Raw genomic sequence first — 25,842 nt, forward strand, 5'->3', positions numbered from 1 at the left:
TAAATTTATTTAATTTACAATTTATTAAATTTATTTAATGTTAATTAACTTACGTTCAAAGACCCACATGTGACTGCTGGCTGCCATATTAGCACAGACTTGAACTTTAAGCTTTGATTCTCATGGAACCTAGGTAAGAAAGATGATCTCTTCCAGTGTTAACATCCTGTATGTCTGTGATTTCAGAGAGAGAGAGAGAGAGAGAGAGAGTGTGTGTGTGTGTGTGTGTGTAGATACAGGTGCAAATAAAAATCAAATAAATGCCAGAGGTAAAAAAAAAAAATACTATATACTCCCTGGATGTATAGATACTTCCTGATTTTGGTAAAGCCTTTACAAGCTATAACCTTGGCGTGAGTACATTGTACTCATGATCTTCTATTTCCTAATCTGTAAAATGGGAACATGACCCACTGCCCAGAATCACACCATTGCTTTTTAGTTGCTGACTTAGCCTTTACTTTTGTCCTTCTTTCCTCAATCCATGTTTCATTTAGCATTCAGAGCAATCTTTTTAAAATGTAAATTATATCATGTTGCTCCATGACTTGGAGTGGCTCCAGTGGCTTACAACCCTCTAGTGGCTTCCCATTTCTTTTATGTATGATCACCATGTGGTCTACAGGACTTCCCATGATCTAATCCTTGCCTATTTGTCCAACTGCCTCTCTTACCACTCTTTCCTTCATTCGTGACTCCTGTCACTCACACTTCCTTTGGGATCCCTATACACCAAGCCCTTTTTTTCCTGCTTAGGTCCTTTATGTTCCTGTGACTGCCCCTGGAATACTTTATATCCACTCTTTATGTCATCCTTCAGCTCTCACCATAGATGGCATTCCCTCACTAAGGCCTTTCATGACTGTTCCAATTTTAATTAGCCCAGTACACCTCTCCCACTGGTATTCTTGCATACGTCATTACATTTCCTTTGCTTCTAGAACTTAATGAGCCTGTTATTTTATATCTGTCTACTTGTTTATGGACTATCCACCAGGCTGCAAGCTCTATGAGGTATAGGTAGCACATCTAATTTCCTCACCCTTCGATGGTCAATGTCTGGTACTTGTACAGTGCTAACAGCTAGAGGCTGTTCAATGACTACCCATTGAATGAACAGATGAAAAAATGAATGAATACATGAACCAATGATTGAATACGACCAAAGGTACTTTGTAGGGCTCTGTGCAAACAAGGCACATTTACTGTCAGGTGGATGATGGTTTAGTCACTCATCAAAGTATTTATTGGAAACCGAGGATGTGTCAAGAACTCTGTGAAGTACAGGGCACTCACTCTATGAGTGTCATCTGAAGCATGACATATAAAGAAATAGAAAGAAAGGTTCCATGTCCATTAAGGTCAGTGTGGTTCCTGATTCCATCCCAGAACCTTTATAATCTCATTGTCATCATAGAGCCAGTCATGTGACTCTGAGCCGCTATGCATGGTTTGTGGTCATTGTAATGGAACTCAGCCTTCCAGAGTAAGGAACTCTCTCTCCACTCCTCATTCCCTGTCTACAAGTATATTTGTATAATTATTGTGATTGCTAGTCCAGGAGTAACTCCTAGATATTCAAAATATATAGAAAATTCAGAAAACCAGAAGGAATAAAAATGGGGATCATCCTATACTTGTTCCACCACCCAGACATTGCTGCCAATATTTTGTAATATTGAAGTTATTTGAACAGTACTGAGCTGCTGCTATAAATTCAGTTTTGAATACAACTTTTTCACTTAACATTATAGCATTCCATGAAATTTCAGGGAACATTTTTGTAATGACTTTTTACCATTTTATTGACCATGTTAATCTTAGGCTATTTCATCATTCTCCTACCACTGGATATCAATATGCTTGCAAAATTTCTACCTATGTATGATTTTATATTTACAGTGATAAAGCTGAGGATGCAAATTCTGCAATTTGAGGGTCTAGACTAGGTTAGTCATGAGTCTTAGCAACATGTCTGAGTTACTGGTGTTCATCCATTCATCTATCCACCTACCCATCTATCCACCCATCTACGACCCACCTATCCACCATCCATCCATCCATCCATCCACCCACCCGTCCACTCACCAATGCACCCAGCCAGTATCCACCCATCCACCATCCATCCATCTTCCCAGCCACCCACCCATTCACCCATCCACCCATCCACATATGTTGACCACCATATAAGCAGATAAGCAGGAGAATGATCTGTTAAGATATAGGTTTGGGGATGAGTTCCCTGGTAGCTGTGTGGAAGAGGAATGGGGAACACCAATAGACAGATGCTTACAAGTATACTCTTTCTTACCATGTGATCCCAAGGGCTATAGAGCTTCTCTGTGAAGGGAAAGCCCTAAGGCTCCTCCACTGTATCTTTCAGGTAGTCAAGGGATAAAGATTCTTCTAGGAATGATGAAAGGGGTATTGGCAGGACCATTGCATTTTGAGAAATAATGGGCTGATCCCTCTCCCCTCCTGGCAGCTGCCTCCTAAACAGATGCCAAGTCTGGAGAACAAGCAAGATCCCAGAGGCTATTGTGGCTAAGGGGAGATTGAATCCAGATACATGAGACACTAGATGGTAGTGGAAGCCACCGTAACATTCCACTTCTAGGGCTGTTCCCTTCAAGGGATTGGCTTGCCCCTTGGAAAGCTGCTAAAAGGAATTTGATACCATGGTAAAGAAACTGCTTTTCATTGTTAAATCAAAGGTGATTCATCCATCCGCACAGTGTCAGGGCTGGAAGGTTCTATAGGCACCATCTGGTTCACCCAACTCATTTTTGAATGAAGGAACTAGATCATGCCTTCTTTGTATTTCATACCTAGGACCCAGGATGGTGTCTGGCACATGGGAGGTACCTGATAAGCACTGTTAAAAGAATAAAATTTGAGGTTAAATGGGACTAAAGATTTTTTCGCAAGCACACATCAAGTCCTCAGTGGAGCCTTGAATGTCTGATGAAACTAAGATTAGTACAGGTAGTAAGTAGTTGGCCTGTTGATTCTGTGCTGCTTGAAATTAAAGAAGTGTTTCTGTCGTTATGACAGAAACCACATAGGCCTAAATAAGATCTTTGCTGAACCCTGGGGAGGAATTTCACTTATGCTCATATTCTGGAATCTTTGGCAAGGATAAGGAGGATAGGGTAATGTGGAATTGTTGTGTCTTCTGCCCTGGATCAGGAGCTCATTCAACCGTTCCTAAGTCAGTGCATTTCCCTTCTTTCCTTGGCCTCCTAGAGAATTGGGATCAGCATGTGAACTTTGTCTGGAAGGGAGAATCCTGGTGCAGTATGCCATTAATGCCTCCTCCCCGATGCCCTGTGGCCCATCAGGACACTGGAGTCCTCGGGAAGCAGAAGGTAAGGCCACCTGGAAGCTCATTTACAGGTTAGGGGTACAAAGAACAACTCTTTACATACTATCTCATTTGATCTTTATGGAATCTTCAAGGCCAAGTTTTTAAATTTTATTTTATTATTTATTTATTTATTTTTATAATTTTATTCTTTTATTAATTTTATTTTTTAAAATTTTATTTTTGTCTTTTCCCCCCGAGTTTTATTGAGACATAATTGACATCTAACATCACATTGTACAAAGTGATGATTTGATACATGTGTCATTGTGAAGTAATTACCACAGTAAGGTTAGTTTACACATCCATCATCTCATACTTTTTTTTTTTTTTTTTTTTTTGTGGTGAGAACATATAAGATCTACTCTCTAGGCAATTTTCAAGTGTATGATGCAGTATTATTAACTAGAGTCCCCATGTTGTATATTAAAACTCCAGAATTTATTCATCGTACAACTAGAAGTTTGCACCCTTGGGCCAAGATCAAGGCCAATACTCATGCGTCGATTCAACACATAGTCTTTGAACTCTTCACTGCGTTAGGTATGACATCCCACTTTAAATTTGAGGAAACCAAGGTGCTGAGATATTGAACAAGTGCCTGAGGCCACACACCTGATAAAGACACAGCTTGTATGTGTGTTTATACACGCCTCCTGACCCCGACAGACTGTTGGTTCAAGATCACCTTAGAATCAGCACACATACCTGGGTGGGGGGGCAGGGGGTGGTCAAGGTTTCAGTAGTCTTTATCTTCTTTGGTTGTTTCTGAGAATCCCCAGGGCATCCACATATACACCACAGCTATCCCTCTCAATGTTTTCTGCCATGTACCCTCCTTTTTGGGATCCATTTATCAGCAAGACACTTGAGGGAAGCACCTCGTGATTGCCACTGTTGTGGGCTCTCCCCATGACCACACCCTCCCCGTCTGGGGGTCTCCCAGACCTCCCTAGGGCTAACAGTCTCTGTGCTGTCTTCTAGTCCTGCACACTGCCAGATCTACTGGGTTTTCTACAGAAATTAAGAGAGTGCCTTTTACCCAATTCTTTGTCCCATGGTCACTTGGCTTTGCAGCAGCCACTTGGAACTTAACAGAATCTCATGGAAAGTTGCCTACTCAGTTTCCTTTTGCAATGTCCCCTTCTTTAGGGCTCAGATCTAGTGTCTGAAGCCAGGCTGGCAGAGACCCCATGTTCTCCCTTACCCTCAGAGACTTCCGCTTAGAACTCTGCCCCCCCCCCCCCCCCGACCACCCGGTCCCTCTTGCTTCTGTGCAGGGCAGCTCATGTCCATGGTCCCTGGGTGGGGACCACAGTCCATCAGAGGGAGCAGAATCTGATTCCTCACTGAGGTTCAGTGAGAACTCCCCTCTTTTCCTTTATATTTTTAGAAAGGAGGTTGGAAAGAAAAAGCCAGAGAATAAAGCAAGGGAGAGGGATCAGAGAGGAAAGTGAAGGAGAAAAATGACAGCACTGTACTTTGTTATCTTCTAAAGTAGCTTAAAATAAAAATGAGAGCTGAACTTGGGAACTCTAAACAAATCCATCTGGAATGTAAAGCAAGAGGGATGTCTGGGAGAAGCCCTCAGTTCAGCCTCACAGAATCACGGGCTGTCAGACTTGGAAGGGGTGGCTGGGTCATCCAGCCCCAGTTCCCACCCAGTGCAGGAATCCCCCTCCTGCCCTCCCTCACTGAGGCTCTCCTAGCACCAGCTCATACATTCCTTGGCCTTCCATTCGTTAGAAAGTTCTTTCTGAAATCCACAGTCGTGACTTTTCCATGCCAGCAGAACCCACGTTGGGTTTTCCTGGAAGAAAATGCGTGTCTCTTCCAGCTGACAACACATTGTGTGCGCACAGAATGAACAAGTCTCACCTGTGACCACGGTAGGAACTGTGTGCCTGGCACTGTGCTGGGTGCATGGGGCAAGGCGGAGCTGGCCATCTAACAGTGGTGCTGGATGGTAACCAGCCGGTGCAGTGAGGCCCATGCTGATCGAAGCACAGAGTGCTGGGGGAAGCAGTGAGAAGCTGGCCTCATGTAGAACTGAGACTAAGGCCACCCAGGAAATGTCACCAGACCAGTGAGCAAGGCACATTTGACAACATGAAAGAAGCTGGGTATGTTTAGAACAGTGGTTTTTTGAGTCTGATCTGGAGGATTATGGCATTCCTAGAGACTTTATAGGGTATCTTCAAAGACCAAAATTATTTTCATAATGATGCTATGATACTGATTACCATTTCCACTCCCAGTCTCTCGTGAGAATGGAGCTTTCCCGTCCTGCATGGAATGTGATGTTATTACTGCTCCAATAGCTATAGAGCACATGCATATGTGTTCTTGTGTTCTAAAGTTTCTCAGTTTTCATTGATAGTATGGCAACTACTAGTAGATGTAACCCTCATAAACAGAAGGTCTTCAGTAATGCTCTGAGAGATTAAGAGGGTTTGGAGCATGAAGAGTAAGGTGTGGAGTCGGGGAAGGTTGGACTGAGTGTTCTATAATGACTGGATAACGATGGGTTTTTCCTGAGGGCAGCAAGGAGGCACCACGTGCCTTGGCAGGAGTCTGTTGCATGGCGAGATGTACATGTTGTCAAGATTGCGTGGGTTGCTCTGTGGTGAAGAGCCTGAGGAGTGTGCTGGGGGAAAGGGAGCAGTGGCTGTTGCAGGAATCTGGAATAGGGATGGTGGTGGCCAGGGTGTGGTCCGTGGCAGTGAGAAATGGAGAGAAGTCAATGGAATTGAGAGAGATTTAGGAGATATAATCAGCAAGACTCTCCACTGAGACTTCTCTGGCTAAAACCATCTTGGTTTGTTCTGCCAGTTGCATGAATGAAATAATTTTCAGACATCTCCCCACACCTCCATCCAACCCAACTGTCAATTGGTTAGCTCTGTTCCTGGTTTGCTGTTGACCTTCTTAAAGCACGATGTAGAGCAGAGTTCAACTCGAAGTGCTGAGCCCCCTCGTTCCCTGAGCTGACTCAGGCATGCAAGGAAACCCAGCAGCCTTGGGTTTTCCTTCAGAATATGTAAATTTAGTGCATGCAGGCCAGGAAAAGACACTGTTCTTTTTTTAGAGCATCCTATTACAGGCTGTGTGATCCTTTTGGCTCAGACCCTTTTAATATCCTTGAAGAAATAAACTTTTCCATGAGCCAAACTCTGCAATTTATTTCTCAACTCATTTTCATCCTATTTATCTTTGCATGTTTAAGTTTTTAGACTTCCCAAACTAACATAAAACTCTCAAACCCATGAGCAATGCCAGACAGATCTTTGGGGTGGGGGGATAAAGAGGACTGGACCTTGGTCTGAGCCCCAACATTAATGTGCTCTGTGACCTTGAATGAGTCACTTAGCTTCTCTGAAGATAGCATCTCATGCACAGAATAAACGTTCTCTCTAGCTCTAATATTCCACAGAGCTGTAACTTCTTTATTTTAACTCCATATTAATAAGATAGAATATTTATCATTTAACAAATATTTATTGCACATCTGTGGTGTTCCATTAACTCTGTTCCATGAACTTCAGGTAAATACAGTCACAGAAATTCTTGCCTTTGGCCACAGAAGGTGATTGGACTCAGAAGAAACCCTGTTTTCCTATATCTTGAGCAAAAACTGTATTTCAGAGTTGAGTGTTTCTTGAGATGTTTAATACCATGGACACTTGTCACCCAGGACTGAGATAGTTAGGCCTCATCAACTCAGATCTCTGGTAAGATCACATGTCCAAGCATGTAACATCTCGCAAATGTTGGGTTTTCCGTGAGAGTGACACATGGCACTAGCTGTTTTCATTTTTTCTTATCTGTGTGAGTCCTTTCCCCCATTTTTCTGCCCATAATATTTCAGGTGTGCTGAAGTATTCATCTGGAAAAACTTGGCACTAAGTTTTTATAACTCTATTTGTGTCAACAGCTGCAGGGTATATACACAAAGATATATAATAGGTGTCTGTATGGATCTTCATAAATGTACATTTAAATCAGCATAAGTATATATAAATATATTTCACACATATGTAGCCTCATTTCTAGTGCACGGCTTGTATCAACATGTACCTTTTCATGTAATCACCGTATATACAAAAGGGTAGGTATTAATAATGAAGTAACAGTACTTTCATGCTTTTCTTTCTTCCCCCTTCCTTCTTTTTTCCTCCTTCCTTCCTTCCCTTCTCCTCCCTTCCCCCTTTTCTCTGCCCTTTTCCCTGCCTCACAGTCACTCCCAGTCAACTTTCTAGCCTTGTTCATTTTTTCCCTCTTAGGCACTTTGGGTTGGTCCTCATCTCTTTTTAGGGTCCCTTGTCCAAGCCACAGGTGTGATTGTCTGTGTTAGTACAATCATTTCTCACCTGGTTTCACTAGACTAGAAGCTCCATGGGGGCAGAGGCCATGTGTATAGAAACCTGTTTTCCCAGGGACTAGCCTAGCACTGGGCACAGACCAGGCAGTCAGTAATTATTCTTTGGACGGACAGATGGATGGATGGATGGATGGATGGATGGATGGATGGATGGACAGGCGGACAGATAGATGGACAAATACATAGATGGATAGATAGTATCTGTGACTCTAAAAAGTGGTTTTGCTAAAAGATAATTTTCACTTGTTTGCTTAAAATTTTTCACTAGCCCCTCCATCCTTCTCAATATAAAGTGCAGTTTCCTTAAAGTGCCATACAAGACTCTCCAGAATCTGGGTTATGTTTAGCTTGCTGGCCTCACCACTTGCTACTCTCCCTTGCACTCACAACCACAGTCATCTTTGTTCCTGTTCACTCTCAAGCTGTTCTCTTTGCTTAGACTACCTCTTCCTCCCAAGCTTTTCCCCGTTCCTTCCTCCTTATGTTTCATAACAGAGCTAATCTATTTGTGACATCTGATAAGTATACCATCCCATTTTGAGTTTTACAGCACCCCTGTGAGGTAGGTATCATCAGAGTAGGGGACACAATGAGCTTATAGTTCAGCCCAGCTTCCATTGCTTCAAAGTTTGGCATGCTGCCTGGATGAACAGTATCACATAATATTCTGTTCCCCATCAGGGAGTGACTTAACCATCTGAGTCTCAGTTCCCTCTTCTGGAAAATGAGTTTCTTAAGACCTGTGCCGTAGACTTATTGCAAAAATGAGGCATGTAACATGTTTGGCCTGGCACCGAACTCAGGATGGTCAGTTCGTGGAGCCTGGCATGGTTCAAGGGGTTGCTGCATTGGTGATGGCTGGACTCTATAACCCTGAGGCTCTTTTTGACATGTAAAAGTTTGTCTCTGATGACAGTACAAGCACAAGCTTTGCTAAGATCTCCATTCCTCTTTACCTACTTGACTGTAAGGTCCAGGCTCACCTTACTGTCCTTTGAAAAGCATTTGGTCCCTCTGTTGATTAACAAGAAATCAGGGAGAAGGCAGGGGACAGACACATTTGTCATCTTTGCTCTGTTGTGGCTCCCATCACTGATAGCCATTTTCTCCAAAGAAGGAGAAAGATTGTTGCATCCTTTTCCAGTTCCAAGAGAAAGTGCGAGGAGGAGGTAGAATGTTCACCTGGCACTCACCATAATGCAATGGGCTTCTGCATTCCACAAAGCACTCGCTGCTTTTTTAACTCCATATTAGCAAGATAGAAGATTCTTCATTTAACAAATATTTATTGAATATCCACTATCATCACTGTCTATGGACCAGGTACTATATTAAATAAAGGCTACCTGTCATTGAGTGAAACAGAGATATGAGAGACAAAAATGATAACTGTCTTACAGGATCTTGATGACAAACAGATGAATACATTAATGGCTAGGGAATGTGCTCCATATACATTAAAATGTTGCCCTCAGGAAAGCTCAGTGAATAAATGATAATGTATGTGCCAACAACTCATAAAGCTAAGACAATCAGGGACTCCGTCGGGTTGGAGAGTCGACACGAAGGAAAGCTTCAGCCTCGCTAGGGAGTCTTAATTGTGCCTTTGACTTAAATCACTGGCAGTGTCACTTCTAGCCAGCATTTGCTGAAATGGATGAACCTTGCCTAGGAATGGTGGAGTAGTTATATCCATTTATTCCCGCTCTGATGTGTTATATCTAAAAAGTCTTTTGAATTCTTCTCAACCGCCCCCCCCCCCGCCCACTTTCTTTTCTTTTTCTCTTCTCCATGTCCACTTGATGTCTTCTCTCTTCTCCCTTGGCTGGGAAGAGGCATGGAGATTGGAGGCATTTTTATAGCCTTCACTGGAATAGCTTTTCTACCCAAAATGGTTTTCTAGTTTTCACATTGCAATTCCTATGATGCTGTAACACTACCACAAAGCCATTTCCAGCAAAGATTGTCTTTTCCCTTTTGATTTGGAAATACCCAGCATCCCACTTGCCACCAAAAGATGGAAAAAAATGTGGCTAATAGGACAACTTGAGATCCTGCGTCCTACCCTCACCAGTGATCTGTATCTCTTGTTAGATTCCCTTAAACAAATTAGAGCCGATCATTACAGAGTCCTGATTACTTTTCTCAGCAGTGCAAAGGAGAGCTCTCTGAGGGTCTAGGACTACATGATCTCATCAGAGAAAAATTCAGAAGTCACTGCAGGCTGAGATCAGTGGGGATGAGGCATTGTCTCCCTGGGGAAAGAGTAGAAGAATCCCTCCTTCCTTCTCCCCCCTCCCCTACCTCACCCAACCCTCCCCTTTCCTGAGTCAGACTGGACAGAGCTCTGAGAAGCTCAGTGGTATGGAATGACCTCATGTGGTAAAGAGGAGGAGGAGAGATAAGATGGCTCCAGGGCCGCCTTCCAGTTCTGTCATTCATGGTTCTACACAGTTTCCCTCCCAGAATCCTCAATCCAATGGGAGGATCTATCTGCACTCATCTCTTCTTTGCTGGAGGTTTCTGGCTCTTCTGTCATTTGAAGCAGGTTGTACTGAAAGCAGTACTATAAGGATTCTAGTTTATTTTTGTGGCCTCTGCATGCAGTAGGGAGAATAAAGAGTATGAACTTCAAGATGAGACAAAACTGGGTTCCAATGCTGACTGACCTTCACATCAAGCTGTGAAACTTTGATCAGTCCACTCCACATTTCTGAGCCTTAGTTGCCTCACCTCTGAGATGAGTCTTTGCAAGAAATAAGCAAGTTCAGGTGATGTTTAGCAAATGTGTGTTAAGCAAATGTGTGTCCCTTCCTTCTTTCCATCTGGGGCAGCAAAGCCTGCAAATAGGGAATGAAGAAAGAAAGTTTGGGCATTGACTCAATAGTAAGACACTTACTTGAATGTAGTTGTGAGCAAATGTTTTGTGATTTATCCAAGATCTGTATTGCAAGGGTGGAGATGGGCTGGATGCTGTGCATACAACTGAGTCACCAAAACACTGAGAATCTTCCCTCTCTTTTCACCTCTGTCTGAGCTCTAGTCAGACCAGTCTCTCCTACTGTGTACAGGAAGCTCCAAGGACCAGACTTTCCTTGGGCTTTCAGGAACTCATACCCTCATCTCTTCTCCATAGGTCATCCAGATGTTGAACAGCCCTGTAAGTCCAGTGTCCGCACCTGGAGCCCAAATTCAGCTGTCAACCCACACACAGTCCCTCCAGCCTGCCCTGAGCCACAGGGCTGCTACCTTGAACTGGAATTTCGCTACCCTTTGGTCCCTGAGTCTTTAACCATATGGGTAACCTTTGTCTCCACTGACTGGGACTCTAGTGGGGCTGTCAATGACATCAAACTATTGACTGTCAGTGGGAAGAACATCTCCCTGGGCCCTCAGAACGTCTTCTGCGATGTCCCATTGACCATCAAACTCCGGGATGTGGGTGAGGAGGTGTACGGCATCCAGATCTACACATTGGATGAGCACCTGGAGATTGATGCGGCCATGTTGACCTCCATTGCTGACAGCCCGCTCTGCCTAGAGTGTAAGCCCCTGCAGTACAAGGTGGTCCGGGACCCTCCTCTCCAGGTGGATGTGGCCTCCCTTCTACACCTCAATAGAAGATTCATGGACACGTAAGTGCACTCTCTGGATAAGGAGGTGGTCTTGTGGGTGGGCAAATGTAAGGAGTGTCAGAAAGGCCTGTCTTGGAAAAACATTCATCACAGACAGATTCACTTCTAGGGATTCATAACCTGGCAGTGGGTGTGGAATGGTCTTAATAAGGCAGAGTTGATATGGTGAGAATGGCAAAGCACAAGTAACCAGGAGGTCTGGAATTTGGGGAGAGCTCTAACATAACTCTAAGATTCCCAGACCTCTCTTGGTTTTCCCAACAATTAAATGAAGGAGGCTGTATAAGATTAGCAATGAGTAAGTCAGGTATTACTCATGAAATTGGAAGAATGGAAGTTTGCTAATGATTTCCTTTTTATATTTAATTGAAGATTCATGCATTCGGATTGCTTTTTCAGTGAATGAGAAGGGTGTGAAGTTAAGTAGCAGGTTGCCTGGGAATTGAGCATGGTTCTGTGTATTTGCATGGGAATGTTCTTGGAAGGTGAACATCACCTGCCACAGTCCTTGTTTTGTTTCCTTATCCAAAGTGGAAGAGAGGTTCAAACCCATTTGATCCTCAAGAGCCCTTGCAGTTCTAGGTCTCCAAGATCCTTTTGGGATGCTCACGGCTTTTATGCGAGATAGTTTTCATCCTTAATATTCATTTCTCAAGCTACCTTTTCCTCCAACATTGTCAGGTTTTATGTTTTCTGAGAGGCCACCTTATAGTGACCTCATTAGTGCTTTGCCTGTGTGCCAGACAATGGGCTGAGATCTTTGCATCTTCTACTCATTTATTTCATCCTCTCCACAAACCAGCCCAGTTACCCTTCTTGTTTTACAAAGAAAGGTGCAACAGATTCAAGACGTGAAGTCACTTGTCCAAGGTCACATAGTTAGAAAGTGGTAAGATCAGGTTCTGTCCTGATTCCTAAGCCAGTGCCTTCGACCAGTCTTTGCTTAAAGATGTGATTCCAACTTCTGCTTTAATCCAACAAATGAGGGTGCTTTCACCACTACCTTGGGTACCGAGAAATCTACGAAGTTAATCACCACACTTCTGTTGAATATCTCCTGTAAGTGCAAAGGACATTGGTAGGGAACACTTTGAGTACTGGAAAGAGCAATAGCTCAGAAGTCAGATGCCTTGGTTTAGCCCCAGCCGGTCCACTTACTAATTTTAGATTAGCCCGTCAGTTCTCTTTGAGCCTCACTTCCCTCTTCTGTGCGATGACAGTGCTCATGTCAGTGGTTTCTATGGGCCTTTTTGTGGTACTTTCTTTGGTTCTAAGACGATAGAAGACACAATCTCTGCTCTGTCTACTTGAAAATATTTACTGAGCCAATCATTAATAGAAACCAAGTTCTGGAGGAAACTTTTAATCTTTTTAAGAGACAGAACCACTTTCAAATACTTTTCCAGCACTCCCTTTTACATACCAGCAATTAACGTGCACATCACAAGCAGACCCTTGCCCATTCATTGACTCAGAGATGAAGAAAGAACATCTGTTCAGGAACTCAGAGGCAGCACTTGGTTTGTGTTTGAGAATGTACTTAAAATTTAAAGGATCATCTTGCCTTGAAAATATTCCATAACTCTGTCTCTTTCATCTTCTTGCTTGTCTAGAGTGGTAAAATTCTATAAATATGCATCCACTTAAAATTTCTTTATAAAACAATGGAGAGCATAGATGCCTTACACCCTCAGTTTAAATCCAGCTTTTTTTTTTTTTTTTTTTTTTTTTGCCTGGAGTTGTGTGCCTGTGAGAGCTGACTTGAGTTGATAAATGTGGAATGGTGGAAATCCAACTGACGAAGCGAGAGTCCCCTGAGTTCCATTCCCAGATAGTCATTGATTTGCTCTAGGATCTTAGGCTAATCACTTACCATTTCTGGGGCTTCAGAAGCCTTAATTTACAAGGAGGAAGACGTACTAGGCTGGGGGTTCTCAAAGTCAAGTGCATGTTATGGAAACTTGGGGCACTTTAAAATCACTTGTGTTTCGCCAGCATCCCCTCTCCACCCCCACCTCCCACCCTCCACCAATGCCCCAGGCATTTATTTAATTGGTAAGGAGGATAAAGCCTGGCCATCAAGTCTTTTAAAATATTACCAGATGATTATAATGTGCAGTCACATTTAAGAACCACTGCACTAAAGCAGGTTCTCCTGCCCCAGACCAGGAGCAACAACAACACCTGAGAACTTAGGACAAGTCCTTAGATCTCAGCCTAGACAACTTGATCAGAAACTTGCCTACAGGGTCTTCCCAAATTACTCTAAGACTGGCTACATTTATTTTATTTATTTTTTTAATGTTTTTAATTTATTTTTGAAAGAGAGAGACAGGGTGCAAGCTGGGGAGGGGCAGAGAGAAAGGGAGACATAGAATCTGAAGCAGGCTTCAGGCTCTGAGATGTCAGCATAGAACCTGACGTAGGGCTCAAACTCATGAGCTGTGAGATTGTGACCTGAGCCAAAGTCAGATGCTTAACTGACTGAGACACCCAGGTGCCCCATGGTTACATACAGTTTAATAGCCACTGCTCAAAGTGATCTATAAGGCTCTGGGATTTCCAAGGTTTTGTTCCCAATACTCACTCAATTTATGAATATGTATTGAGAACATTCTGTGAGCCAAAGTGTTCACTGGGATCTGGGTATGTCAGGAATGACCCGGCGCCTTTCCTATAGACGCTCACACTTCAGTGCTGAAGACCTTAACTACGTGATAAAAAATGAACAGTCTTGTACCACTTTACTTCCAGAACCACCACTAGTCGGACCCACACTTTTATGCACCATTTGTTCTTTCATTCACCAACAAATCTTTCTTAGGCTACGTGTCAGACACATGGCTAGACTGAGGCCTACATTGACTTCCTCTATGTCCTTCTTGCGTCCCGTTGAATTTATTGGAGACCTAGACTGGACTACACTACATTCCTGACCTGAATGTTCTCTGAGACTCTAAAACAAGTAAAACATCATTCCAAGTCAACCTACCATTTCAACTCCTTTATCTTTTGGTAATTTGAGTTCTGAACTCCAACACAAATACCTCTTTGTGTGTGTGTGTGTGTGTGTGTGTGTGTGTGCACGCACGCATGTGTGTGTGTGGTATGTTTTTCTGCTTTCACATTTTTTCCATATCAAATAAATTGGCTCTTATACAAGTTCTATATAAAGACTGTTTTGGAGAAAAAGAGGAGAGAGAGAAAAAAATGCTTTCTTTTTCTTTCCTGACTCAACCCATTACATGATTCCCTTTGACCTTTGTCTTCATTTTTTTCTCTCAGCAAAAATATTTATTCTTTCTGTTATCTGTACTAGAGATAGTTTCCCAAGGTATGACACTGATGAAGGGAGAGGCTTCTGTGCTTACCCAATGGGCATTTCTAGGAGACTGATTACTTTTGGCCAGAATGAAGAAGAAATGTAGACTGTCTCCCTTACATGAAAACCCCTCTATTGGATGAGAAGTGACACTGATGGAGGGAAAGGGGACCAGCATTGTCTCTGCTACTAACTCACCATATGTTATTAAGACCTGTTGTATCACGTCTCTTGGCTTCAGTTTCCCCCTTTGTAAAATGAAGGGCCAACACATTAAACTCTTGGCTGTGGGTAGACGTTGTTCTTAGGTGACAGGTGATTCATTCACTTTTTTGTAGTAAAAGGGACTTAGCAGAGACTATGAGAATCAGTACTCAGCGGGGTCCTCACTGAGTCCCTAGGATACCCCAGTGAAATGTGTAGTGTGCAGACAATAATAATGGTGATGATAAAAATAACAACAGCAATGGCAACCATTTGCTGGATATTCTCTCTGCTTTAAGTGCTTTACATATATGTGTGAGGAGGTAAAGCTCAGAGAAAAAGCTGAAGCTCAGAAAAGTGATTTATCCAATGTAATACAGCTGGTAATGGCAGAGTCATTCTAATTCCAAATAACACCTTGTCAACCACAGCACCACAGCATCTGAGGTAATAATGCACAGGCAGAATTCTGGAGCTCAGACATGCATCCAAGCTGGCTGAAGTTTGAGATACAGCAAGTGGAAGGCAGACTACAACTCACGGGCCACTTGACCTCAGTCAGTTACTGTGACCCACTCTTGGAGTCCAGAAGCCCAAGTCACATGGCCAATTTCTTTAGACACCTATCTGAGAAGAAAGAGCAGGGGAGCTTCTCTTTCTCAACTTGACTGCCAAGTGTTCCTGCACTGGCCACCATGCTCCTTGGGTCTCCATGGAGTCTTTAGATTTCTTTAAGTAAAGACTCTGGATAAAACTAAGCTAACTTACTTGCTTACTTTCCTTCCTTCCTTCCTTCCTTCCTTCCTTCCTTCCTTCTTCTTCTTCCTTTTTTTTTTTTTTTTTTTTTTTTTTTGGCTTAGAGAAAGTGAGGTATAAAGCAAACCATAAACAATGAATGGACAGGCATGGAGTCTGAGCTCAGGGTGGTCACACTGTGGGAAGAAAGAGAGTTAGGGAAGCAGTGTCACTGCAGTATATAATGCCCTAAAGGCAGAAACAGAGACAAAGAGTCAGCGGCTTCTAACCCAAACTTGGAAGAATTGAGGTGCAATTAAGGAAAATAAACCTCCTGAGGACTGGAATTTTTGCCTGTGTGTCTGCTAGTGCATTCTAAGTGCCTAGAACGATTCCTGGCACAAAGGAGATAGTGAATATTTTTGAATGGCTCTTGAATGAAGAATGGGAAAGAGTTTGGCGGTTGAAGAGAAATGGAGAAGCTGTAATTTACTAAGTACCTACTATGTGTCAAGAATTTACTGAATGTGTTACTTAAGTAATCTCATTTGATTGAATCTATACAGCAACCCCACAAAGTAGGTGGTCTTATCCCAGATTATGGATGAGGACCTGGAGGTCAGTCTTTACACAGCTATCCAGCCACCTACCTGGGGTTGTATGTAAATCTATCAACTCCAAAGCTAAGTGCTCTTAGTCATTCATTCTCTGGTTGAACATATATGTTTGCACCCCTCGCTTAGGACTTTTGATTTACAACTAGAAATATTCTTAGAAGTCACCTTTCCCAATTGGCTTATGTGTGTATCCCAGTTAATTATTCCATTGATTCTTCTCTCTCGTTCAGACCTGTTAACCTGCCAACACAATATCTGTCTGTTTTGCCTCACCTTCTTGCCATTCTCAATATAATTCTTGGGGAAAACAAACATAAGGAAAGGAGATATTTACATGATCTGGGTGGAGTTTCTTGTGAATATGAGTCCAAATTTTACAAATTGGATCCCACATCTCTTCCTCTGGACTCTATGTGCTCAGAACCCCATCAATCCACTCAAAAACTGTAGTTTATCTATCAGTCCCTTCACTCAGCAAATATTTTTTGATTTCCACCATGAATCCATCTATTTTCTAAGCACTAGGGATGTAGTGGTGAACAGAGCAGAAAAGATCCTTGTTCTCATTAATTCCTACGATGTAGCTGGGAGACACAAACCAGAAATAATTGCATAATATCGCAGTTGGGTGGCATTTAGTGATTTTAGAGAAGTGGTAAGGGAAGGACTCCGATGGGGTGATATTTGAACAGAGACCAAAAGTGTCTCCTGTTTGGAACATAGGTGTTGTATAACAGGATCTTTGGTCCTTGATCACTGTTTGGCTTGCCTTATATTTAACTGTGCTTGTGTTTTTGTTTCTTTTTTTTTCCTTCTTCTCTCACTTGGTTCAGATTCTTAAGTACAAAATTTAACATGCTAGTGTGTGACAGCATCAGAGCTTCATGAATGGTTGTTGAATGAATGAGTGAAGAACGAGTCAGCAGTAACACAAAGTGGAACCTCTGGAAAGATGCCTCTTGCCTAAAGATCTTAGCCATAACATTGACATGTGATGCCATATTAATCCTCAGAGGATTGAGGAAGTTTAGACCAAATCAGGGTCAACTGAAGACGCAGGTGGCTCTCTCATGCTGTTTTTATGGCTCTCAAGCTGACTCACCACTTCATTGTTTTTTTAGTCCCATTCCTTCTCCTGGCTCTTTCTGTATGTCCCCGACTCATCCATTCTTTGTTCTTGTATGTGTTCATTTGTTAATTCATTCATCGACCAAATCATGCAAATCAAATATAATCATGTTCAGTAATATTTGTTGTTTAGCAAGTATTTACTAAGTGTCTGTGCTATGCCATATACTGTGCTAGAACTAGGAATAGAGCCCTGATTCCTGACCTCATGAGCACATTGTTTATTTTAATGTTTATTTATTTATTTTTGAGAGTGAGAGAGAGAGAGCGAGAGTGAGCAGGAAAGGGGCAGAGAGAGGGAGAGAGAGAATCCCAAGCAGGCTCTACACTCTCAGCGCAGAGCCTGACATGGGTCTCAATCTCATAAACTGTGGGATCATGACCTGAGCCAAAATTAAGAATTAGACACTTAGCTGACTGAGCCACACAGGTGCCCCATGAGCACACAGTTTGAAGGAGCTGAACAGGCAATGATTCAGGTGTTTTTCCTGCAGCATGGAAAGCACTCCAGTGTGAAGAGCCTAGGGAGGCTGTGGGAAAACATAGGAAGGGTATCTACCCCAGCTTGAGGTAGTTAAGGAAGGTTTCTCAGAAGAGGTGATGTCTAAGCTGAGACCTTGAAGATGATAAAGAATTGATCATTTAAGAGGTTTGTCCTAGTATGGATGCTTGAAACCAGTTGGGTACTTAGCAAACATTGATAAAAGAATGGATGGATGGATGGATGGATGGATGGATGGATGGATGGAAGGATGAATTAATTAACCAAAATGCTATACTATATACTTCATCATAGACCAAAAGCGGACTTTTCTGGTGGTGGGGGGGAATGTAGTAATCTGGGCTATCTATCCACTTTGGTTCTAAAATCTATTTTATTTCTTTTAAGTACTATACAGTACTCCATAGTGGGAGTGTGTTACAGGTTATTTCACCATACCCCTAATGCTGAGCATTTATATTATTTCACACATTTTTCCTATTACAAACAAATGCTGCAGTCAGTACTCTTACTGTACTTACAGTACTCTGTATTGTACTCTTACAGAACTCTTACAGGAACCTCCTTGTAGGCACATGTGAACATTTCTCTAGAGTTGATATTGAGAGATGGAATTGCTGGGTCATAAGCTGTAGGTCGTTTTCATTTTAATGGGTACATTCTGTGGCATTCTGAGAGGGTGAACTAGCTCACATCCCGCCAGCAGCGTGTGGCAGGACCTGCTGTCCCACACTGTCACTACTACTTGACAAAATGAAAAGTTTTTTGTCTTTGCCCATTTGATGGATGAAAACGTGGTTTCTCATTGATGTTTTTGCGATTGAGCATCTTGAGGGAGCCTCGTTTCAAGTATTTACTGGGTATCTACACTTTCTCTTCTGTGATTTGTCTATTAATGTCTTTAATTTTTGTCTGGTGGTTAATCTGTTCATATCTCAGTTTTCCCATCTGCTAAACTGGGATTTTAATGCCAGTGCCCCTGCTTATTCAGCAATGTTATTAGAATCTAGGATGAAACAGGTAGCCAAGAGAGAACTAGCATTTATGAAGAAGTTACTCTTAGTGTAATCACTTGTATGTTGACATATTTTCCGATTTAGTATGCTTCCTGGATGAGAACCGTGTCACATTCTGAAGATACAGTAGACTAGAAAAACCAACCCAATCTCTGCCCCCAGCGGAGCCTAAATTTGGATGGTGTTAACGACCATCACATATGCAGGTCACTAACATCATACCAGTAACTACCATGTGGTGAATAGTTCAAATATGCTCAATATTTTTATAAGTCTACCAATGAGGTATAGGTGTCAGTATGCCTTATTTTTAGATGAGGAAGCTGAGACTCAACGAGATAAAGTCATTTATTTATGTAAGATCTCATCATTAATAGATGCTAGAGTCCGGTTTTACATCTCCTTGCCTGATCCCAGGGCATTCCTGCAAATTACTGAGCATAATCATTGCTGTGACAGGCAGCACATAAGGTGGCACCTTGATGGATGGAGAGAAAAGGTATTTGAACTAGCTTTTCTTGTTTCCAAGGAGCAACAGAATAAATACACCAAAGCGAACAAATATTTTCCTTTGTGTTTTGAACATGTAAGTAGATGAGGAGGAGGAGACTTGATGAAGTGCATTTCCAGTAGCATGTTGCTGAAATGCCTGCTCCAGGTCGGACCTCTTCCTGAGTGGGTGCTTCTCTGTGCTGCCTACCTGACATGGTCTTACCTGCATTCTGATGTCCTGCCTGCCAGGACTGATGAGAAGCATCAGGAGTAAGAGCTATTTCTTCAAGCCCAGAACAAATACCTCTGCTCCTAGCCCAGGCTAGCAGATTATATAGTCAGCACAATTGTACTTTATTTCTAGAAGTTGGGCATCATCTACCTATGACTCCCTCATGTCAGTCTTAGGCCAAGTACCTCTCAGAATGAAATATGGGTTCTGAGAACATTAAGGTAAGCAAAAGGGTTTAGCAAAATCAACAGATCTCCAGGGCCAGCAGCAGCCATAGAAGTGCTTACTGTCTCCAAGTACCTTCATGATTTTGAAAGTGTGAAGGGTCCCTGTTTGGTGCTAACACATGACTTATCTACATTTCAATGGGTCTGTCTGATGCACTACTGAATTTTAAAGTGTGTTGTTACAGTGTTTTCTCTACAGATGTTAAATAAGATCCACAGAGGTTAAATGATGGACAGAAGGCTCTACTAATAAATTCTTTCCTTCCTTCCTTCCTTCCTTCCTTCCTTCCTTCCTTCCTTCCTTCCTTCCTTGTGTCCTTCCTTGTGTCCTTCCATCTGTCAGTCAGTCAGTCAGTCCATAATAAGTACCTATTATAGGTCAGTCTCCATGTGGGCTGGGCTAAATAATAGCCCAAGTAAAAATATAATTACAAGCTGAAGATTATTATTTTGAGAGGTCATAAGAGAGTATAATTCCTCCTTAAATTAAGGGGGGGGGGGGGATATACAGAAACATAACTGTAGAGGTAAGCAGGGGCAAACATTATGGAGTTTGGATTTATTTGTTTGGATTTATTTATTTATTTGTGTTTTTATAAAATTCCTCTGGGTACCGTATGAAGAAAGAATTAAGGGAAAATGAGAAAGTCCATCCAGGAGTTATTACTAAAGTCTGAACCAGAAATTATGATTATTTGCCTAGAAGAGTAGATGGATTGGAGGTATGTTTTAAAGGTCGAATCAACCATATTTGGTGATATATTGGATGCAAAGTTTTTAAGGAGTTACCCAATTACTTTCAAGTTTCAGGTATGAGTATTTGGAATGAGGGAAATGTTATTTCTGGAAATAAAATAATATGTTTTTTTAATTTTATTTATTTAAATTCAAGTTAGTTAACATACAATGTAGTATTGGTTTCAGGAGTAGAAAACAGTGATTCATCACTTACATATGACACCCAGTGCTCATCCCAACAAGTGCCCTCCTCAATGCCCATCACCCATTTAGCTCATTCCCCCACCCACCACCCCTCCAACAACCCTCTGTTCTCTGTATTTAAGAGTCTCTTATGGTTTGTCTCCCTCTCTGTTTTTATCTTATTTTACCTTCCTTTCTCCTATGTTCATCTGTTGTGTTTCATAAATTCCACATATGAAGGAAATCATATGATGTCTGTCTTTCTCTGCCTGACTTATTTTGCTTAGCATAATATATTCTAGTTCCATCCACGTTGTTGCAAATGGCAAGAGTTCATTCTTGCCAAGTAATATTCCATTGTATGTATGTATGTAGATATATATATATATTCCACATCTTCTTTATCAGAGAAATATAAATCAAAAGAATAGATTTTAATTTAGTATGTTATTAGAGGGTGGGGTAGGGCAAGAGGCCCTTTGGAAAACAATGAGTTAGTGAAATCAGGTTGTAATGAGTGTCTTGATATCACTTACTTCTTTGTTCTCTCGCTGTTTGCCCTTGGGGTAGGTAGGATGGACTGGACTTTAGTTGTGCTTCTCCAATTCCTGATTTTTAAGCAAACAAATACATGAATAGGAAAGAGAAGGAAAATAACAGCCATCAGAGTAATTACAGATGTGGAAAGAATGGAGGAATTTATCTCACACTGGACGTTGGCAGGAAGAGTGGACAGAATCCATTCAGTCTGTGCTCAGATATGATGAGAATCCTTCAGGCAGGTCTTAGTGGGTTTATGTTGTGTCTGTGCAAACAGGAACCTCAGACATTATTTTAGAGAGTCTGAATTCAAAATTAAGAGACCTGATTCCCGGACCAGCACATGGCTGATTTGCTGTGTGACCCTGACCAGATCCTTTCAGTGGTTTGAGTCTCAGCTGTTTCCCCTGGAAAAAGCGGGTGATGTCCATGCAGTCTCATGAGGGGTGTCCTAAAAAAAAACAATGAGATAATGGTCTTGCAAGAACACAATGCAATCTTGGGGAACCATAAAGATTTAAATGTTCATGATTCTTTCTATTGTTTGGTTTTCATTAGGCTTGTTCTTGGCCAGGGTCAGTCTGGAGAGTATGTGTGAAAGGCAAAAACAGACATGCACAGACACATACATGAATCAATTTCCCATGAAACTCTCATCAGAGTTGCTAAGGTTCATTGTCGGATTAGAAGATGGGAAAGAAAAATTGCACTTAATCTCTGTAACTAAGCTAAAGAAAAAAGAAGAAGAAGAAGGAAAAAACAAAACAAAACACCAAAGTGCTGACCCTTGAATCAGGAGACCAGGATTCCAGTATCGATTTCCTAAAACTTGCTCTGACCCTGATCCGTGACTCCCCATCTAGGGACCACAGTCTCCCTTCTGTAAAATGAAGACATAGGTATATAACTTCAAAGGACAGTTCTAGCTCTGACAGTCTGTTTGGACCCTCCTTGAAGTCTCATCTGCACTGAGTGCATCTAATTCTGTAAGGGGGGGACGGGGCAGGTTGCATGGCCCGTTAGCCACAGGTCTGGACTGTGAGCTCAGAGACTGGCCGGTTCTATAGAAAGCCTTCTAGACATGCTGGGGCTCTCAGAACTCCTTGTTAACATCCTGCTCTCTCTTAGAGCCTACCAAGCTCTTTCCTTGGGACTGTTTCAGAATGTATCAGTGTGGTTCTCCTGGTCAGTGGCATTTTGTCTAGACAGTGAGACCCTAGAGGTGGGGACTAGCAGTACTCGCCACATTAGCCTAAGCTTTTGGTGCCAGGCCAGGCACCAAGTAGATGGCCAATAAATGTAGGTAAATAAATGCATGTAGGCATGCATGCATGAAGAAACCCTGTGACATAACAATAAAGCCAGAAATTCGTGATGATGCAGATGATATATGGTATGAGGCCTCTCTTTTAATTTCCAAGATGGATTAGTTACCAGAGAATCAGAAAGACCAAAGAGAATCTTATAGCATGGTCCCTTCTCTTGGGGCTTCAGTTTCCTCATCCTTAAAGTAAAGGTATTGGGCCAGATGATGTAAGTAAGTCTTCCTTTCATTCAACAGGTGTTTATTCAGCACTGTCTTTATAACAGGCCATGTCCTAGGCAGTGGGGATAAATAAACCAGTCAATAAGGGAGTCCTAGCCCTCTAGAAACTTCATCTAATTAGTAGAAGAAGTGGACAGATAAACAAGGGTAACAAAATAGTGAGGAAGGTGTTATGGTAAAAGAAGCATGTAGGTAGGAGCTCCCCACTTGGCTTAAAGGCTCAGTGAGAAGCTCTGGGAGAAGGGTAGGACCTAAGCCAAGGCCAGGGTATTTAGTCAGTCAGGGATGGGAGTTAACACTACTTTCTCCTGGCAGAATGGGGTGAGGGGGGTGGAATTTAAGGAAGACCAGATGAGCAAAGAGGTCAGAGAGGTTGAGAGAAGCCAGTAATGATGATTCTAGAGTACTGTACTGGAGGGGCTGGGCTTCATCCTGAAGGTAGGTAGTAAGGAGCCACAAAGTGTTAGGTAAGAGGATCCTGATCAGATTTCGTTTCAGGATAGTTCTTTGGTGATGAGTGGCTTTCTGGTAAATGTAGGGGTAGGGACACAGATTGGACACAGTCAGGTAAGTAAGGCACTGTTCGTTGTCAGAACTGAAGCAGGAGATGAGGTGGGGGTGGTGAGAACTGGACGCACTGAGCCAAGGGAATGGACGTACTTGGCAGAGGGAGGAGGCAGGCGTGTGGGTTATGGCAGACACCTAGGGTACTGGCATCACGAAAACCGAACGTGGAGGTAGAGGCATATGTAGGTCGGGACGAGAGGCAGAACAGTTTGAAAGTGACTTCCAGTTGCCAGCTATGAATCAGTGGCGGGCACACAGCTAGAGTTCACTTTGAACCGTAAAATTTCTTCCCTGTGTAGAGACTCAGGAGCAAGTGAGGTGAGCCTGTGCATGTGCACATGCACGTGCGTGTGTGTGTGTGTGTGTGTGTGTGTGCGTGCATGTGAACGCACGAGTGTGTGTGCACGTGTGGATGCACGTAGGAGTGTGTGCATGTGTATGTGCATGTGTGTGTGGTGAGATGGGCAGACGGGACCTGTGAGCCCACCTGTTTTCATCATCCACTGATTCTCAAAATGTAGTCCAGTGTTCTGCAAAGGACCCCCGGGGGGTCAGGGGGTTAATCTTCCGTAGCACTAATGCCTATAACGTTACAAGGCATGGGCTTTGTTTTCTGCCCGGGATTAATCATTCACTCATGGGCTTTAATACAAGCCAGAGGCCACCTCCCTGTGCCTCATGCAAAGCAGTGCCCCGCCTTCCATGCTAACGCCGGCTCTCACATTCTTGTTGTCAGAGTGGGAAGTAGGGTTTTTTGCCCCAGCTTCAATGTACTATGAACTGAAACATTTGGAAACTTCCATCCAAGGATGTTAGTCAAAAATACCAGAACCGTTGAACTCTGCCATTAATTTTCTGTATGACTTGGGGCGATTCATTCCCCTTCTCTGGACTCTCATATCCGTCCCACGATTAGAAACTTGGAATAAGTGGTATCTGAAGGCATGCAGCTCTGTTTCTACATTTTTGTGTTTCCTTCCTGAGCTCCACTCCTTGTCTACAGCTCTGTCTCCAGATTTTTAAGCAGAGAGCATTCTCAAGTGCTCACGCCCCCTCCCATCTAGGAATTAGCCCCAAAAGCTCTCAGACCTGGAAGGAGCATTGAAGCACTGACACTTGACCACTGAGAGAATTAAGGCCAGAGAGAGGAGGTCACTTGTTCAGAGTCACACAGCCCTGTGATGGCAGTACAGGGAATCAAGCCAAGGGCTCCTGACTCCCAGTCCAGGTGGTCCTTCCCGCACATAACAGAGTGCTGGAGTTTGGCCAAACCGTGGGGCTCAAATTTGAGCCAGGCTCTCTGTGATCACGGAGAAGTCTCCGATGATGCTCGGAGTGAAGTCATAGAGAGCCGACATCGGTAACGTCATGGCAGCTGGCGCTGGTGAGGGGGGTGGTATAGGAAATGAGAGAACACATTTGGCCAAGCGCAGGGTCCACGTGACCCTCCAGGCGCCCTCATTTCAAAACAAACTCAACCTTTTAGGTTCAAGTTCTCCCTCTTGTCAGAAACGTGACTTCCTGCTTCTAAGACGCAAGGCTTACAAAAGGGCTTAGAAGGCTTCATGGACATCAAATAGCTCTTACAAAATAGCGTTTTGATGAGTTAAGTGTAAATGAATCAGAAACATAAGGATTACATTTTCCCCAAGTGCACATGGGTTTCAAAATTTGAGGGGAAATGTAGTCTGCTGACTGCACGCCGGCTTTCACCGAACCCAAAGCATTCATGGGGTGGGCGGGCTGGGGGGAGAGAAGAAAGAGAAGCCCAGCCCCCAAAGGGTTTTAGATGTGGTGCCAGATTCGAAAATGCTGCTGGGCTTGCCCTCTGCCAGTAATAAAATTTCTGGCCACCCAGAGAGGCCACAGGGAGGAGAAAGGACATTGCTTTCCCTACTGGCCCCTGGTCCTCAACAACTGTGTTCAGTTAGTGCCCCTCAATCACCAGCTGTCACTGGTCCCTCCGCTCGACTCCCTGGCCCCTACTTGGCCTCGATTTTCACACTGTGCCGCATGCCTTGTTTACCTCCAACCGTAGCTGGTGTTTTGGCTCCCAGAGGCCTAGGCGACCGGTCAACTTGTCACAATCCCCAGCTCTGTAATCAAGAGACCTGTCCATCACCAGCAGGGTGTTTGGGGAAGCCGTCACACATCGCCTTTGGTTGCATTCAGGAAAAACAAGAGTCCCTTGTAGATCTTTCCTCTCCCCTTTCTTTAATGCTATCCAGGTGTGGTGTTTTCCCCAAACTGGCAAATGTCTTCCCTTCCGATCTGTGCCTGACACAGACAGCCAGCTAAATCTCAGCACTGCCGTTACCTTATCCCAGAATTTGAAGCTCTGAATCTTTTATAATTTCCACATTGTCCCTCCATTCTTTCCCTTGTATTTTATGTCATTGCACCAAGAAAAGTA

General features: G+C 43.0%; 1 protein-coding gene across 1 annotated transcript in view; it reads left to right on the forward strand.

Annotated features, from left to right (window-relative positions):
* The window catches only part of PAPPA (pappalysin 1), a 244,000-nt gene that overhangs the window by 69,524 nt on the left and 148,634 nt on the right, over positions 1 to 25,842 (forward strand). Inside the window, exons 6-7 of the mRNA XM_019453913.2 lie at positions 3,247 to 3,368; positions 10,882 to 11,380. Coding sequence (XP_019309458.2) covers positions 3,247 to 3,368; positions 10,882 to 11,380 — 621 coding nt within the window. The remainder of the gene's footprint in view (positions 1 to 3,246; positions 3,369 to 10,881; positions 11,381 to 25,842) is intronic.

This window comes from Panthera pardus, unplaced genomic scaffold (genome assembly GCF_024362965.1).
Source record: "Panthera pardus isolate Hobbes unplaced genomic scaffold, ASM2436296v1 HiC_scaffold_20, whole genome shotgun sequence".
Classification (NCBI taxonomy): Eukaryota; Metazoa; Chordata; class Mammalia; order Carnivora; family Felidae; genus Panthera; species Panthera pardus.